Source organism: Somniosus microcephalus, chromosome 33 (assembly GCF_052327205.1).
Source record: "Somniosus microcephalus isolate GS21.2 chromosome 33, FLI_Smic_1.0, whole genome shotgun sequence".
NCBI lineage: Eukaryota > Metazoa > Chordata > Chondrichthyes > Squaliformes > Somniosidae > Somniosus > Somniosus microcephalus.
In genome coordinates, this window is record NC_141019.1 from 30,724,264 (window position 1) to 30,742,316 (window position 18,053).

At 46.6% G+C, this 18,053-nt stretch overlaps 1 protein-coding gene across 3 annotated transcripts in view; it reads right to left on the reverse strand.

Annotated features, from left to right (window-relative positions):
• Window positions 1-278: 278 nt before the first annotated feature.
• The window catches only part of LOC147097085 (STE20/SPS1-related proline-alanine-rich protein kinase-like), a 66,704-nt gene continuing 48,929 nt past the window's right edge, over window positions 279-18,053 (reverse strand). Inside the window, exons 9-17 of one of the 3 annotated variants that reach the window (XM_085972896.1) lie at window positions 17,949-17,997; window positions 14,568-14,633; window positions 13,740-13,808; window positions 11,911-12,033; window positions 6,890-6,957; window positions 6,300-6,352; window positions 5,823-5,891; window positions 5,248-5,312; window positions 279-4,811 (exon numbers count right to left, since the gene is read on the reverse strand). In XM_085972896.1, the coding sequence (XP_085829022.1) occupies window positions 4,740-4,811; window positions 5,248-5,312; window positions 5,823-5,891; window positions 6,300-6,352; window positions 6,890-6,957; window positions 11,911-12,033; window positions 13,740-13,808; window positions 14,568-14,633; window positions 17,949-17,997 (634 nt within the window). In that variant the 3' untranslated portion in view covers window positions 279-4,739. The remainder of the gene's footprint in view (window positions 4,812-5,247; window positions 5,313-5,822; window positions 5,892-6,299; window positions 6,353-6,889; window positions 6,958-11,910; window positions 12,034-13,739; window positions 13,809-14,567; window positions 14,634-17,948; window positions 17,998-18,053) is intronic. The other 2 variants (XM_085972899.1, XM_085972898.1) reach the window with 2 other exon arrangements.

The following is an 18,053-nucleotide window of genomic DNA, read 5'->3' on the forward strand; positions in this document are numbered from 1 at the left end:
GCTGGCACCGTCACTCCCACATGGCTGTTTCAGTGTTGCGCATTAAATGACCAGCTTCTCACCTTGTCCAGCACTTCTGGAGGAGTGCACCTGCTCAGAACAGGTCCTGGACTGATCCGCTTGGATCCAACTTTAACCATCCCACTCTGCTATAGTCTGTGGTTTAGGTTTGAAGAACTTCATTCTGTTAACAGTGGTAGGTGTATGTGGCAGCAACTGTTTGCGAAATGGATGACCAAATGCTTAATCGAAGAAAACACAACTGCACACGTCACTGCCATAGTAAGAGCTTTTACATTAGTGCAAGAAGTTGGTTACTGGCACATTTTACAATGTCGAAGAACAAAAATCATTTGTAAAATAGTGGAATCCTTTCTCGATTCCTCACATTCACATCAAGGATGTTTAAATAAAATATTAGTCATAATTTCTGCAATCTTCCATGAAGAGGATACAGTATATCCAGTAACCATGGGATGTAAACAACAGCAGCATTAATACATTGAAACCCGTATACTAATAAATCCTTACAATGCTTCATACACATCTAGTACCAAGTATATCCTTCACGGAAAGCAGTAATACAAGGCACTTTCCTCAGTCGGGTGCACTTAATGGTTACTGAACAGAACTCGGTCTCCCTTCTATGCTCTTGAGATCCCAGTCATGTATTTAGGGTTGCTGTATTTTGCCAAATCCAAAACTATAGCGGGATTGTGGCTTGAGTTTGAGGTTTGCTACGCTGCTGAGGAATATCCATCACAAACCTTAATGACCTCTAATTATTTCCACAGCGTGACACCACTGTAAGCAGGAAATATTGCTCTTTTCATTCTTTTTGCACCCAGGTTTCCCGCTTGGTGTTCTTTTAACATCAGTGGTAGCCCAAGAGGTTAGCGCCAGTGTTAAAATAATTCTGATCAAAAATTCTGGGCTTGCTGGAATCCGATTTATACTTTAATAATTTCTAGACACCTGGTTCCAAACTGGACAGGTGGCAACCCTACAGTGAACCAGAGTCATTTATTCTCTGGGTATGAAAGGACTGTCCCAATCCCAGAATACTGACTATTTCACAGCTGTGATTTGAATAAAGAATGATATAAACCCTCTCTGCCCACTTTAAATCAAACACCAGCAATAACTGGCATACTGTGCCAAGTGATGCTGTGGCCCATCCTGTATCCCAGTTTATGAACTCGCAGATACCATGATGCTGATAAAAGAATAGTGCATTGGTGAGCGATCCTATATAATTTAACCTGTCCTCCCCTTGTATTCCACCCCCCCCCCCCCCACCCAAAGGATTTGCTTTTGGACTGATGTACTGTTTTGCCCCTCCCTTATCTTCTGCCCATATCCACCTGTTTACAGAGGAGCTCTTTCCTTCTGGTACTTCTCTGCAGCGAGTCCCGTGCTCACGTTCTTCTCTGATCCTACTGTACACACATTAGTCACTGAACCAGGCAAACTGCAAGTAAAACTGCCCGGGGGTTCTACTGGTTTCAGTAGGAGTGAAGAGCCAAGTGTGTGATTGTAATTCAGTTCCTGCCTTGTGACAGGCTGGCAAGACTCTGCAGTCCCACTCTGAGCGTGACATTGTGCACATTAGTGGCAATGGACAGCGTTTCTCATTCAGTCTGAAATATCTTTCCACAACCAACGTTTCCTTTAAACTGCACCGGGCTTCTGCGTTGCTGGATTGCCAGCTTTCAATGGAAAATCCACGTGTGTGCAGTATTTTGAATGGCGCGCAGCTAAAAAAAATTAAGAGGGAACAGTGTCTACAACTGCCAGCGAAGCACTTTCCTTGAGGAAGCTCCTTAGCGTTTGTATTTTGTGGTGGGAGGGAGGTGGTGGTGGTAACAGCATACAGTATTAAGCCCCTTTAATCATGTCTCCTCGCCTCTCCTGAAGGCACTGGCACATACTGGGGTGCAGTTCACCAGGTGCGGACACACCTCCAATCCCTCAGCCAAGTGGCCATGTCCGAGCCTAAGATGGTGAGTGGCAGCAGGATATTCAACCGTGGAAGCGCCATAACTCAACCTGATTTTTGTCCTCGCGCAACATCCGGGTGAGGCAACTTTCCCCTGGGGTCAATGGATAGTGACCTGGGGTGGGATCACCCCCCGCCCCCTCTCTCTCTCTCTCTCTCTAATGCAGGGCTAGTGAGAAAAATTGCTGCACCCTCAACTATTGCTTCAGTTAACTCGACACAGACCAGGGCTCAATCCCGGGAGCCTTCCTAGTGTGTGTCTGAGCACCACACTGGGCTGTTACCAGACGGACAATGTCTCGGAGACGTTCATTCAGAGTGGGATTGAATAAAATCTTGAGAACCCATGAGTAAGTGGTCACTTTCTGGAGTGCACATGCGTGACCTTTTAAGGACAAGTCAATACTAATAAAATGGGCTTTTGTTCTATTTCCAGCCTGGCTGATATCACTATCGATGTGGTCAGTTTCAACTGTTGATTTGGGCTTGTCCTGCAGCTTCTGAACCGAGTTCCTATGAAGTACTTTGGAATGGGAGAAGTCCCATTTTACTCGTCACATTTCTGCAATTATATGGATCTTTACAGCTTCTAGGTTTCATTTCACAAAAATGATTCCTGGTCGGTCTATGATTGGTTTACATCCCACATTCCCTGAAATTTCCAGGCTTATGGTCCACATCATTCTTTGGTTTTAGGAGGGGCACCTTCTCCTCGCTTAGACCCTGACGCACTCCGCAGGGCGGGCGGGGTGGACTATGTCTGTAGGAATCAGTTATTTCATCATCTTCATGGTGCACAGGATGGATCACTGCATCACACTGTCGAACAGGAGAATTCTGGCGCAGAGAGGAATGTAGCATGCAGGGATCCTTTGCATAACTGAAGTTGCGCTCAAGTCTTGCTTCCATGTAATGAGGAGGACCAAGAGTTGAATTCTTCTCCTCAAGGTACATATTTGTCCCATAAGTACCACCATGCCATTGCTAAGTACAGAATCAGTACTCTTAAGTATGTGCTGTGCAAATTCAAGTCTAATTCAGAGAGGCGCTACATGCCTGGTAGTTCTATGCTTTGGTGAACCTATCACTACTGGCATACGGGTTGTGGCTGGACTTAAGCCAACACACAACAGCATTCAACGAAACAAGTGACCTAGCAGGCTGGATGTGCTTTACTTTAGGAAGGCCACATTCCTTCAATAAAAGAATTCTGGAATAGGTTTGTCATTCATCTGCTGTCCAGGGTTTATGACCTTGGTATCTCCTCCCCTGCCCCCACCCCCAATTTTTTAAAAATATAGATCATATCTGCATATTATTAATCTGCTTTAAACAGTTGCGAGAAACATTCTGCCCCACAGACCTCTCCACCGTCTGGTCACTCCTTGGCTGACTCACGGAGATGCCCACTCGATTGGCACGGGAAGGACACCTGCAGCCACAGGTGCTGCAACCCATTCTCTGCGGCAAGCTCGCCTGCAGGTACGAGTTTGAATTAGATTCCAAGCCAAGCGGCGAGCAACGCTGGGTGCGTTTCTAGATTTTTAATCTAGCTGAGCCACTTAATAACATCAGGGGGAGAGCGAAGGGCGAGCAAACGTCCCTAAATCCAGGCAGATCCCACATACCACTAAGGCCAATGGGCTGTACAGTACTGAAGAGCCACGTTTCAGATTTCAAACCCCATCATACTACAATAGTGACTAGTTTTCATATCCCTCTTCCGTCCAGTTAATTTAACAGCAAGACTGAACTTCATAAACGGAGTTCATACTGTGCATTTTCTTGCTGAGCCTGAACCTCAGTGAGTCACTCCTGAACCCTCTTGACCTGCTAACAGAGACCCGTGGGCAAAGTTCAGGTTTTTCAGATTTAAAAACCTCGTTTATAGATAACAGGTGTTGAAGCTGACACCGAGAAAGGTCTCAAGTAGCTGGTTTTGCTGTAACAAGTCACTGATGGAGCTCCAACCATAGGATTTATCTGGTAAACAACTCCCTGATCACAATCCTTCCAAACCTGCTCTCCCCGCTGCAGCAGCTAATCTGTTTACCGTTCATCTATGTGCGAGAGACTAGCCATTTAGAAATAGGAGCTCTTTAATCTTCCTATGACACTGACTAATTTTTCCCCTATTTTAATTGGTGACTAAAAGTTCCTATGACAACTGTCTTAGTGTTGTGAATGTAATCCAGTATTATACCAAGTGGTACTGCAGCATATGTATATCTACCCTTAAGGAAAATTCAGCACGGTTAACACTTCATATGCCAATTCTTAACAGGACTAGAAGAGACGCAAATATAGCACTAATCCTGTAAAGTAAACGGCGAATAATCTAAATGAGATGGACTGAGTGCATTCATATTTTGAGACCCTTTTCTGGTTTTTTGCCTTCAAACACTGAACTTAGGCTGCAAGGGGGAGATAAAATTGCCTCTATTTTATAATTCTGCAATTGACTTAAGACGCTCGGCTCTTCCAGGAGACACGAGCCCATTGTATATGGCTAAGATATTGGAGCTGATTCTAGTGCCAGGTCATTTGAAAATCTTCGAAAATCCTTTTTGGAATATTGAGCTATTACTACTACAGTATCGATAGTATGCACAGGACGAGTTGAAGCATGATAATTAAACCGCGTATATAAAGTGCTCTCGGGGAGGGGCAGGGGAGGTTCAGCTCGTGTTGATAGAGAGGCGTCCCAGAATTCTTTGGTACCGGTTGCGGCGGAGGATTGTCATCTTACGCTGAGCTGTGCAAATCCAATGAGTTTGGTTTCGTCTGGGTTGTAGCCCTCACAGCCAGAGACCTGTGAGGAGAACGAGGGGGGAAAGAGTGAGCTTCCTTCCAGCTGGCATTCCTTTCAATCGGTTAGTTTTAAATCTTGATTGGTCAGCAGATGCCACGTGGAGGCAGGGGGGAGCCTGGTTATAATGTGTTTTCCAAGAAGTGTTTCATTACTCCTTGGGAATGTAATAATTGGTGATTGGATCGTCATAATTGGTGATTGGATCTGTCAGTCTGAATCGAACTGACTTCAATCTCCGCACCATTTACTCGGGTCCTCACCCGGCAGTTTCCGATTACTGGTTTGGCAATGTGCGGTCACTCGTGCTCATGCACTGTGTGTTATCCTGAGAGGAGCAGCAGCAGCTGGTCCCAGTCCATGAGCTGACACTGAGCTGCCTGTGTGCAGCCCTTTAAATCGGTGTACGTTTGCGAGGGTGTTTGTTTGGTCTCCTTACCAGTCTGAATGTGAGGCTCCTGTTTGAATGAGGATCGTCGATTAGTCTCTGCAGGTTGTTGGCCACTAAAGAAGCAACAGAAAAAACAGGTCGTCAGGTGACAGGACATCGTATCATCCGCCAGTTCGACAACGCGTGAACGGAGTGTGGTTGGACACGGCCGTCAATGCGACACATTGGAGGGGGATTCCCCCCACCATATCTCTCTTGACTGGGCTGACTGTGGTCAGGCTCCTGGTGCCTGCAGCGCTCTCTAGTCAGACTTCACGCGTGAACCTAGATGGAATATCGGCAGGCTATTTGACCATGATGGGCATCACTGCCAAACCAATATCCACACACAACTTTCCAGCAGCAGGTCGGGGCAGGGGATCAATCAATATACAAATGTGGCATTCTGCCTGATTTCTGTCCCCTGCACCCAGGACACACGCCGGCCAATTGCACTGCTCCAGGTGAGAACCTGTGATTTTCTTTTTCCTCCCTCCCTAGCTCGGAGGCCAGTAGTGTGTCCCGACTGCTGCTCTGGCCTTCAAATTCATCCAAAAGTTGAATACGATGGGGTTGCGACTTACCAACCATCATGTCAAACTCGTCCACTAAACCTGCAGAGACGAGCTCTTGCGAAACTCCGACCGCAGAGTCTGCAGGGACAGATGTTTGAAATCAGTTCTGGTATCGCAGAATTCTGTGTCTTAATTACTTGTAACCATTAATGCTGACCAGGAAACAACAGTCTGGTGCCTAAACTTAACAGACAATGAATGCAGTCCCCTCGTCCATTATTCATTGTGGCCCAGGACACCTTTGGGTCCCACTGCAGTCTTTTTTTTTAAAGTTGTCCTCCTTTTCTCTCTTTATTTTGTTACTTGTCCCATTCCCAGTTAGATTTCCGGAGCTGTGCCCCATGTCTAACCAAGACAATACACAGGTGACTTGGTCCCAGGTCTCTGCTAGTGCCATTCTATAACCAGCCACTAAACATCAACGAATTGAAGTCTAACCCTCCGACAGATCATCTCTAATTTAAGAAATATCACACTGGGACTTACCCCTCCCTGGAGTGAACTCAAATCTGATGTCGTTCAACTCCCTTCGTAAATTCCTGTGTAAACATCAAAACAGTTAATACAGAAACTGTGACACAGCGCCTGGATTAACCTTTCCAGCTCTGTTGTTGAGAGGACTTCCCTTCAGAGTTTGAAAACATTTTACTTTTGAAAATGCCCGCCGCCCCCCCCCCCTCCAGCTGCTCATTCCCCTTCTCCCAAACCCCAATTGGTGCCTCCTGCACTTAGGTGAACTTTGCCCCGCTACCCCCTCGAGGAGGACTGGGTGGTCTAGCCCTTCAGTCACTGTCAATCTCTCTCCTTGAGAGTGACTCTCGTTCTGGACCCTCCCCCCGACGACCAAAATCAGGAGTAGCACCTTTCCAGGCCACTTGTTTAATTGCTCCATTAGAAGTCTTGACAGAAATGCTCTAATCCGACACATGCTACTTGTGTGCTGCTGTACTCCTCTGAGGCGAACAAGACACCAGTTCATCCATCATCGACACAGCTTATACCACTCAAAAGACGGCCAGTGTCAGTGTCTGCAGGGAACTTTCCACGGCATTTAGCAAAGGTTGAATCTTCCTTACCTTAGCCGCAGGACTAGATGGACAGAACCATCCTCGTTGCTTAGATGAGATGGACTTCCTGATTGTTCCTGTCAAGAACGGAAATGTCAAAGTTAATTAGAATATCGTGCGTCCTTTGTCCCATCCTAAGCCTCGGAGATGTGGCCATAGCTCTTGGGCTGGCCTGCTAGCAAGTTAGAAAAAACACTTTTGTAAAAAGACTGTGACACTGTCCCATTTGGCTCACCGTATGAGGGCGCTTATCTTGGAACCAGCCTGGGTTTGGTAACAGAATCCCTGAAAATAGCTCAGTCATCTGCACTCTGGAAAGACTGGATCCTTTCAATATCACAAACCTATAGGTTTGTACAACAGGCTCTTGGTGCCGCATTTGTCTATATATCGCCAGTCTTAGCGTAGCATCTCTGCAGGGAGACAAGCTTACTGGCCAATCATAACAGCGTGGTATAAAATGTCTTGTGGAAAGGTCAGGGTAGTGTGAGTGACTGGAGCTGATGATCCCTTGTAAGCAGGACTGCAGGATTGTGTATTAAACTATGGGAGGGCGCTGGGTTTATACCATTGTCACCCCAACAAATTGTCCAGGTCTTATCTGTACTTTTCAGCCGGCATTAGTGTGAGATTTGCCAGACATCATCCCCGGCTCTGGCTGTCATACTAATCTAACACGCACAATAAAGCCAGAGTCACTGCTTAGAAACTGTGCAAGTCAGAAAGTGCAGCTGTGTGCGATACCCAGACCCTTTTTCCCCTCTCACTTCCATTCCCCTCTGGTTGGAAGGTGTTGACGTCCTTACTGGGGTTGGTCACCCTCCACTTCCATGCCCAAGTGGGTGATTTTACCTCTGAGGCATCGGGGGTGGACAATGGAAGCCTTTCGAATGAGGGTAGCGCGATGCTCCCTTTGCTGAAATCAGCAAGTTGTGTCATCTCTCTGCGACATTCTGCAAGTGTCGAGTGTGGCAAGTATAACCCCATCGCTGGTTTTAGAAAACCTTTTCTTTATAGTGAGACAATAGTTCCAGAGGCAGAACTGGAGGTGAGGGGAGGGGGGGAGCGATGAACCCCAGGTTTCAATGTTCTACCAACCTTTTCCCCCCCCCCCCCCCCCGCACTGGCAAGGTCACAAAGTGTTTGAACATACTTGGTCTGACTCGCACTGTTTGCAACCATAGTGTCATAATTGACCCTGAAATGAGCTTCTGACCACATCCGCAGCATAACTAAGACCGCCTATTTCCACTTCCGTAACATCGCCCGTCTCCACCCTTGCCTCAGTTCATCTGCTGCTGAAACCCTCATCCATGCCTTTGTTACCTCTAGATTTGACTATTCCAACGCACTCCTGGCTGGCCTCCCACATTCCACCCTACGTAAACTGGAGGTGATCCAAAACTCGGCTGCCCGTGTCCTAACTCGCACCAACTCCCGTTCGCCCATCACCCCTGTGCTCGCTGACCGACATTGGCTCCTGGTTAAGCAACGCCTCGATTTTTAAAATTCTCATCCTTGTTTTCAAATCGCCCCTTCCTATCTCTGTAATCTCCTCCTCCAGCCCCACAACCCCCCGAGATCTCTGAGCTCCTCCAATTCTGCCCTCTTGAGCATCCCTGATTATAATCGCTCAACCATTGGCGGCCGTGCCTTCTGTTGCCTGGGCCCTAAGCTCTGGAATTCCCTCTCTACCTCTTAAGACGCTCCTTAAAACCTACCTCTTTGACCAAGCTTTTGGTCACCTGTCCTAATATCTCCTTAATGTGACTCGGTGTCAAATTTTGGCTGATAACGCACCTGTGCAGCGTCTTGGGGCGTTTTACTACGTTAAAGGCGCTCTATAAATACAAGTTGTTGCTGATGATATCTTTCAAAGTGGTTTCTCTGATTGTTAATGAGAGCGCATGCGGCTGAACGAGAGCCACTCATCTGGTATTGAGTTTAAAGCCTCCCATCACCCGAGCCCCACTCTTTGACTCGAAGCTGAAGCCTAGTTTCCAACAAGCAGATGTGGAAGTTCAAGGTGAACCACAGCTGCCGAAATGGGACAGTGAGATGCCAGCATGAAACCGCCGAGACCGCTTTCCATTCGATCCCCGCCAACACCAGATTCCAACATAAATGATCTTGTTCGCTTTCTCTTGTGATCCAGTCTGATCATGTGAACCTCAACAATCCAGAGGAAACATTGTTCCTTCGCCAATACTTTTTGGCCTTTGCCAATCTGAGACGGACAGAGGTCTTAAACCGAGTTATAGCAAAATGCAAAGGGGGTGGGGATTTGTCTGTCCTTTTCAGCAACTCTCAACAGTTGTACAGGTTTCTGCAGCGCTACATCAAATGCATGATGGGATTGCATCGCTGTTTTAATTTCAAAATGGCCAGCCTAATAAATCTGGGGAGGGAATATCAATAATAATTCATTTTGTAAAATAAGTGTTCTAAAGTTCAGTAAAAACTGAAAAACAATTCTTTAGGCAAGGCTGGACATTAAATCAAAGTTTGTGATTGCTAATTATAATTATAGCTCCAATTAGCACAGGTCTAAATGCACTGATTTCAGTGATGAACTAACAGTAAGCGATCAGTTTCCTGATAATAGTGGAACCTCGGTGTGAAATCAAACAAACTGACAACGGGATCGTTTGCTTTTGAATTCTGCAACTTCAGAATATTGTTTTTAAGCAGTTGACCCCAGGGATTTCTGTACTTGATTCGGAAGAGCTTGAGATTGTTGGAGTTGCTAATCTACGGCTGGTGTCGAGCACAGGGGCTGTGTTTGAACCACAAGACTGAGCCTGGGGCTGTGGTAACATTTAGGAGTACAAAGCTGGGAGTGAAGTTGGCTGATGTCCAGAGGGAGGCATAATCCACTGGCTTCTAACAAACGTTAGAAACCAAGGGAGCGGTTAAATATAAATACATCTTGAGTGTTAGAATGAAATGATTGAGGTTGCGTGGTAGGAAGGGATGCCATTGCTGTGACCTTTTGTATGTCCCTTTTTATATCACACACGTACACGTACACACACACGTGTACACACACATACACGTGTACACACACGTACGTACACACACATGTACACACACGTACGTACACACACGTACACGTACACACACATACACACACACACGTGTACACGTACGTACACACACACACACACACACACACACACACACACACGTACACACATTTATAAATTCACTGCCAAGCCCTGAATGTAACGCAGTTTGATGCAATTAATGTCATGTGTTGTGTAAGATTTTATTTAGTGTCCCTTTAATCTACGCTCACGCCATGTAACAATCCTGTGGTTAGTTTTATTAAAATATCTTGTCTGTTCCCGCAATCCACCTGCGTTATAGTGGGCGACAGTGAGGAATGAACAATCTTCAAAGGGTGGTTCAAACGATTGGATGTTTGTGTTTGTTTAGTGATTTGATGATGGGAACCAGCTGTTTTTTAGTGTTTGTGGAGGTGAGCGAGGAGTCACATGGACTCCTATTTGATCTAGTTTAGTGTTACCATGGTGAATTTAATTACTGGCTCGTTAGTTAGGAAATGGCCCCTTCCAACATGGAGCAGTGACTGTTGGTGAGAGTGGGAAACTAGTGATTTTATTTGGACTTTTATTTTGCACTCGGTAACACACACGCTTCGGTACTCTGCATTCTGGGTGTTTATCCAAAGACCTGGCAGTGAGTTTTTATATTTATAAAAATGTTCTATTTTTATAAAGCACTGGTTAGGCCTCAGCTGGAGTATTGGGTCCAATTCTGGGCACCGCACTTCAGGAAAGGATGTCAGGGTCTTGGAGAGGGTGCGGAGGAGATTGACCAGAATTGCACCGGGGACGAAAGACTTCAGTTATGTGGAGAGACTGGAGAAGGTGGGATTGTTCTCCTTAGAGCAGAGAAGGTGTTCAAAATTATGAGGGGTGTTGATGGAGTGCATCGGGAGAAACTGTTTCCAGTGGCAGATTTAAGATAAATGGCGGAAGAAGCAGGGGGGTGGGGGGGGAGACGAGAATTTTGTTTTATGCAGTGAGTTATGATGATCTGGAACGCGCTGCCTGAAAGGGGGGTGGGAGCAGATTCAATAGTAATTTTCAAAAGGGAATTGGATAAATACTTGAAAGGGAAGAAAATTGCTGGGCTATGGGGAAAGAGCAAAGGGATAGGGACTAATTGGATCGCTCTTTCAAAGAGCCGACACGATGGGCCGAATGGCGGCCTCCTGTGCTGTAAGATGCTAAGATTCTTCGTGGGGTGCCAGATTGATCTCTTCCCTTCCCCCGCCCTTTCTTGGAAAGTGTGCATCTGTGGATGTCAATTGAAGACATGTTTGGGCTCAGTTGTGATGCTTCTATGGGTGAATAGCCTGCCCGTGCTCACTGTCCAGGATCACACACAAATGGCCACATGGTGAGGTACCAGGGTGTGCCCGTCACCACGCCGCCGTACCCGCACATAATCAACCAGCTTGGGGAGAAAAGGGTAAAGGGAAAGAAATTGAGGAATCATTGAACAAGTTTTAAAAAAAAACTAGGCAGAAAGTGAGTAACTGATGGTATAGATTTCTACTGTCAATTCAGAACCCAAAACTCAATTAAATGATTTTTATCCCCCTTCCCCTTCCAATTTTCTCTCCCCCCTTCGCTCTCTAGAGGGCATTCTTCACGTGTGAGCATAAACAGCATCAGTCGGCTACTTGACCTTGGGAGGCATTACAGTCGAACCTGCTCCTGTCCTGAACCTGACATCCACACAGGTGTACTTCCAACAGGGGTCAATGGATGGTGAGCAGGAGCCCCAGCCAATTCCAGCAGCCCTACTGCCGTGAGGCTGAGATCAGTGAGCTCAGCACAGACCAGGGATCAGACCTTTGGCCTTCCTGGTCTGTGTAGCTCAGTTTTGATTGGATAAAATCACTGAGCCATCGGGAAAGACTTTGTCTGATTCTTGTTTCATTTTAAAAAGGGAGATTGTCTATTGCCAGGTGGAAGAAAGGACAAAAATGCACTCACGGTTTTCTGAAAGGCCGCAGGTTTCCGTTCATCATATGCATCACCTGATTCATCGTCACTCCATTCCCAGCCTCCATCCTCCGTTTTGTACAGATGGCCACTTGATCCCTGGACCCGTCTCACCTAAGGTCAATCACAATGCAGGTTAAAGGTCAACTGGCAACATTTTGATTTTTCTGGCAAGATATGGGTTTTCTTTGTTGCCAATGTTCTCCTCTCCTGAAGGCACCAACTCTTGTCGGGGTCCAATTCGATGGGCACTGGTTGCCCTTGGGTACCTTGCCCAAGTGACCATTCTCCACGTGTCAGCCTAGACAGAGAGTGTCGTCAGGCTCGTCATCCATGGCATCACAGGCCCAATCCTGTCCAACTGCTCCAGGAGCATGGGCCTTTGTTGACTTGTCCCTCCCTCTACAGCTCAGTTATACACTGGGTTTACAAAATGAGCCGCCAGTGAGCTGCATGGTTTTAAATAATGTGTGCGTGATTTTGTTCCTCTTTCCCCCTCTCCCTCACACAGTGCAGCGAACAGGAAAACTGTTCTTCGACCTCCGCTGTTGGACAGACCAGTAGGAAATGCACAGGAAACTATCCAAGAAAAGTAGCAACACTACAGAACAAAGCCACCGTGATACGGGAGCTGGAGCTTACAATATGGGCCAGAGTGCATTGAATTCAAAGTCAATGTCCTCTTGCCAGGATTTCCACCCTTCATCGGTACATCTGCTGTTCTACTGTAAGTAACTAGTTAACATCTTGTGATTGAGCGACTTGCTATCTTCCACTGTGAGTGAGCTAATCGGTTGGTTTACTTGGAAATAAATGCTATCGTGAAGGTGGAACACTTGGAATGGAACTGCCTTTGCGGAAAGAAATGTGGCTGGGGAGATTTTAAGCTTATTTCTAATTGATACTAAAGTATGATACAGGAAACTTTGTGCTATCCGGCACCGACGGGACCGAGCTGTTGCAGTTCCCTCAAAACTGCCGGACACACCAGCGTTAATGTTGAAGCATACGGAGCTTTTCATCTCCGTATCTGACAACAAACACTGTGTTGCTTAGCAACAGCTTCTAAACAGTCGGCCCGTACCTTGGAAGCGTCTCTCTGAAGCTGTTGCTAAGCTACAGAGACTTTGCAGAGCCTGACTGTTGGGGGAAAAAAAAGCCACGAGAAGAAAAAAAACCTAACAAAACGGCTCCTGATTTTTGCCGGTGGCTCGAGCTTGCCGGACATTTAGCCTCCGGATAACACAAAGTTTCCTGTACTGTGGCAAACTGCAGTGTATCCAACAGTAATGAAAGACGTGCATTTATATAGTGCCTTTGCATGCCATTGAGAAACGCAAATTCCTTTTTGAAGTGCAGTCACTATTGTTCTGTAGGCAATTGCAGCCAGAAATTTGCGCACAGCAAGATCCGCAAACAGCAATGAGATAAATGACCGGTTAATCTGTTTTGGTGGTGGTGGTGGTGTTCAAGGGATAGATGTTGACCAGGAGAACTCCCCCACTCGTCTTTGAATAGCGCCATGGGATTTTTCTTTTTTTTATGTCCACCTGAACATAGGCAACCAGGGCCTCTGTTTAATGTCTGGTCCGAATGACGGCACCTCTGACAGTGCAGCGCTCCCTCACTACTGCACTGGCAGTGTCCGTTTGGGATATGTGCTCAGGCCCTGAACTCACAACCTTTTGACTTGGTGGCAGGAGTGCTATGAAGTGAGCCAAATAGCGCTGCCTTGGGCTTTCAGTCTAGGCAAATTGTCGTTCAAATTTGCATTGTCTCTGCTGGGTAATGTTCTCTAACGCTTTTAGGAAAATACAGACCTTTTTGTTAGACTCTGGCTCGCTCGCAGACTTTGGCACCGTGCCAGTAGCTTGGACTGTGTTGTCAGCCTGCAAGAAGATAGAAGAATTCTATTTGCGCCAGTGTATAGAGTTGAAAAGCCACGGATCAATGCGTCTCTGACCAGCCCACGATGCGTCTCTGAGTGGCACACCGTATCCCTCTTCTTCGTGCTATGCCAAGTGTGCTTGTTCCTTGGCCCAATCTTTAGGGAGTTTTAGTACTGGTTAAAATCTCAAAACCGTGCCCTTTTTACTTAGAGCGGGACATTAGGTCTAAATAAGACCCGGCGTCCAAATGAGACTGGAAGATAAACTGCTTGCGTGCTGTTGTCTTTATCTGTCGCACTGACAGTTCCTGCGGGATTCTCCTGTGTGATGGGTGACCAGTAACAGCGAGGCTTGTGGTGCAAATCGTTACTCAATTAGACCCCAATATCTCTCCAGTGAACTGCAGTTTGGTCTGTCTGCATTGTACTCCACTGTAATAATACACTTCACTCTTTGTAAAGAATCAAGCAGTTCCTTTATTCTTCCATTCCAAACCAGCAGTTGGTTCTGGTTCTATGACCCCACAACCTCTGTGAGCATCTGCCTTCTAAGTTTCCCTCGCCTCATTACCATTTTGTTTACTCATTCGCTCAGTGATGTGTTCTAAAGATACTGCAACTATCACTGCCTCGTTGCACTGTTCCATTGAGCCAAGTTAATCAAAACTGAAGGCAAAAGCCTTCAAAGACCAGAGACAGTGCAACTCCAATCTTTTGCCCTGAACCTTGTCTGTAAATAATTCCAGGGAGTCGTCTTTACCTTTGTGTCCTTTTGCCCTCCACTTAACGATTGGCCCAACAACTTTTCCATCAGATATTCTTTATTCTGAAACAAGAGTACAAGTTCCACATGAAACGAGAGGTCCTCCTCTGGAATCTTGGTCCCACTGGCTAAAACACTGGGCTCAGTGATTGCTGGAAACTCATGTTTGCATCCAGCCCATGAACAGGGACTGACGTGCAAATCATTACTCGATTGGACTCGACTATCTCTCCAGTGAACTGCAGTGAAATTAACTGTAGCTCAATAGTCCCAGACTATCAAAATATCAGTCAAGGGCACTTCAAATGTTAAATGCTGGTGAGCTAGCTGTTACATTTTACAGTATACGTGGTTTTGTTGAAGTAACTGTTCACTCCAACTTCAATAAGCCACAACTTTACTGAAAGTCTTGTTTGCCATTGACAAGCTATTGGTGAACAGGATTGAATGAGGTCACCACTCGGGGCACCTGAGGCAACAACAACTTGCACCTGTACAGAAACCTGAAACGCGATCAAATGTTTCAAAGCAGCAAAAATAAGCGAACACTGAGCGGTGGGAGAAGGGTTAAGGGTTATGACCAAAGACGTGGTCAAAGAGGTAGGTTTTAAGAAGCCTTCTGAAGGAGGGGAGAAATGTAGCAAGCTAGAAGGTATTTGGGAGAAGGTTTCAGAGTGTGGGGTTGGGATGGATGAAGGCTCTGGAACGGAAGGTGGAGTGAAACTACTTCTCTCTTCTCTCTCCACATGCTCACTGACCCACTGTGCATTCCCACCACTTTCTGTTTCTCTTTCAGCTAAGCCAGGTGGCTTCCAGTGGAAAAACAGAACATTCTACTCCTGCTACGCAGAGGAGGTTTTTCTAAAGCCCCTCAGTCTGATTGGCCATCTCTCTCTTCTTATCCTTACCATCCAATCTGTCTTGCCTTTCCCTATTTTATCAATGATAGTATGGTCAGTGCTCCTCTCAAGCTTTCCTCTCTTCTAAGCTCCAAGTGTAGTGTCCTCCATGCTCTTTCTCCTCACTACATCCTCAATATGTTGAAATCAAGACCCATCGCAGAGTCTCCTGTTCTAACTTATTGATCAGTTGCTCTTCTACGTCTCGTAGAAACATAGACAAATAGGAGCAGGAGTAGGCCATTCGGCCCTTCGAGCCTGCTCCACCATTCAATATGATCAGGGCTGATCCTCTATCTCAATACCATATTCCCGCTCTCTCTCCATACCCATTGATGCCTTTTGTGTCTAGAAATCTATCTATCTCCTTCTTAAATATATTCAGTGACTTGGCCTCCACAGCCTTCTGTGGTAGAGAATTCCACAGGTTCACCACCCTCTGAGTGAAGAAATTTCTCCTCATCTCAGTCCTAAATGTCCTACCCCGTATCCTGAGACTGTGACCCCTCGTTCTAGACCCCCCGAGCCAGAGGAAACATCCTCCCTGCATCCAGTCTGTCTAGCCCTGTCAGAATTTTATACGTTTCAATGAGTCGCTACATAGTGGCACTGCTAGAGCCTTGGAATATGCTGCCTTTCTTACCCTCTTGATTGGGAAATAGTGCTGGGAGATTTAAACATCAGTGGGGGGGGGGAAAGGAAGCCCGGAAAGAAATGGAGAGGGATGCACTCGCAATTCTCTGCACAGAGTTCCTGATTGCGGCCACGGGGATGTACCGAGTGGATGCGAGCAGTTCCCCACAGGGTGGAAGGAGAATTGGCGAGAGTCATCCTGACAGTTCGTCCAAGATCAGGAACTTAATCGTAGAATAATACAGCACAGAAGGAGGCCATTCGGCCTATCGAGTCAGACCCGGCACAAAAATCAGCATTCATAGTGCTTTTCATTCTAATCTCACTATCAACACTGTGCACTCATTTATTGTCAAGTAAAACATAGTGGGGGTCATTTTAACTTTTGGTCTTGGTGTAAAACGGGACGATATTGGATTGATTGTATGTTACATTCTCTCCTTGAAAGAAAAACCAAGAGTGGAATATAACAGGCGGCCGATCCAATATCCCCCGTTTTACACCAATACCAAAAGTTAAAATTACCCCCAGTGTGTTTGGGCACGTGACGCTGTGGGGAAATCTGCCCAGAAACTAATGGGAGCAGGAAGAGGAAAGAGATTCAGGAAGACCGAGATTATTTGCCAGGCACGGACTTTTGGATTGGGCAATTTTGAAAGTCCCTTTGTCCGTATGCTTGCTTAAGGAAAGCAGAGGGAGCTCTTGTGATGGCCTCGTGGGTAAAGGTAGCACGTGCTTAGCTGTTCAGATAAGAGCCCAGGTTTGAGTCTGTCTGTAATAACAACAGAACACGCTGGAAACACTCCGCAGGCCAGGCAGCATCCGTGGAGAGAGAAACCGAGTTAACGTTTCAGGTCTGAGACCCTTCATCAGAACTGGAAAAAGCTGGAGATGTGACAGATATTAAGCAGGTGCAGAGGAAGGGAAAGAGGGAGGGGAGGAAGGAATTGAAGGAATAGTCTGTGCTCGGGTAAGAGGCAGGAGAGAGAAAATGTTGCAAATGGGGATGGCAAAAACAAACAGCCTGAAAAATGGGAGCAGGGATTATTATCTGAAATGGTTGAACTCTATGTTGAGTCCGGCAGGCTGTAAAGTGCCTAATCGAAAGATGAGGTGCTGTTCCTCGAGCTTCATTGGAACAGTGTAAGAGGCCGAGGACAGGGAGAGCAGAGTGGGAGTGAAGCGGAGAATTAAAGTGACAGGTGACCGGAAGCTCGGGGTCACCCTCACGGACTGAACGGAGGTGTTCCGCAAAGCGGTCGCCCAATCTGCGTTTGGTCTCCCCAATGTAGAGGGGACCGCATAGTGAGCAGCGAATACAGTATACTAGATTGCAAGAAGTACAAGTAAATCGCTGTTTCACCTGGAAGGGGTGTTTGGGGCCCTGGACAGTGGGAAGGGGGGAGGTATAAGGGCAGGTGTTACATCTCCTGCGCTTGCACGGGAAGGTGCCGGGCAAAGGGGAAGCTGTCTGTGCTAATCCAGATGCCTCTTCAGTCTCTAAGCAGAACTGGCAGAGGCCTGGGCCCATGTGAAGAACAATGTATTGCGCCACCCTCTGCCATTTTTCCTCTTAAGATTCCCTACTGCTGCCATATTTCGACTGGAAAATCCGCTCTGAAGCGTTAGCTGAGTTTTAACGCCCACTTGGGTTGGGATTTGAACATATTTACTGCATCTTTCTGAAGAGACTGAGTGAAGACTATTTTGCAGCAAAGTGCATGAAAACAGGAAACTGGAATCCAGTTGCACAGCCAAGTTGCTAACACAGACTTCACTGTAAAATAGATTCTCCCCGAGTCCCGTGGCACTTGTGGGTTATTTTTTTTTCTCCCCTCTCGCTTACCTTTGATTTCTGGAAGAATTTGTGCTTCAGAAGCTCTGCTGCCGTGGGCCTGAAAAATAGAGTTTACGGAGTGAGTTGGGACTCGTGCGGCAACTTGAAAACAGC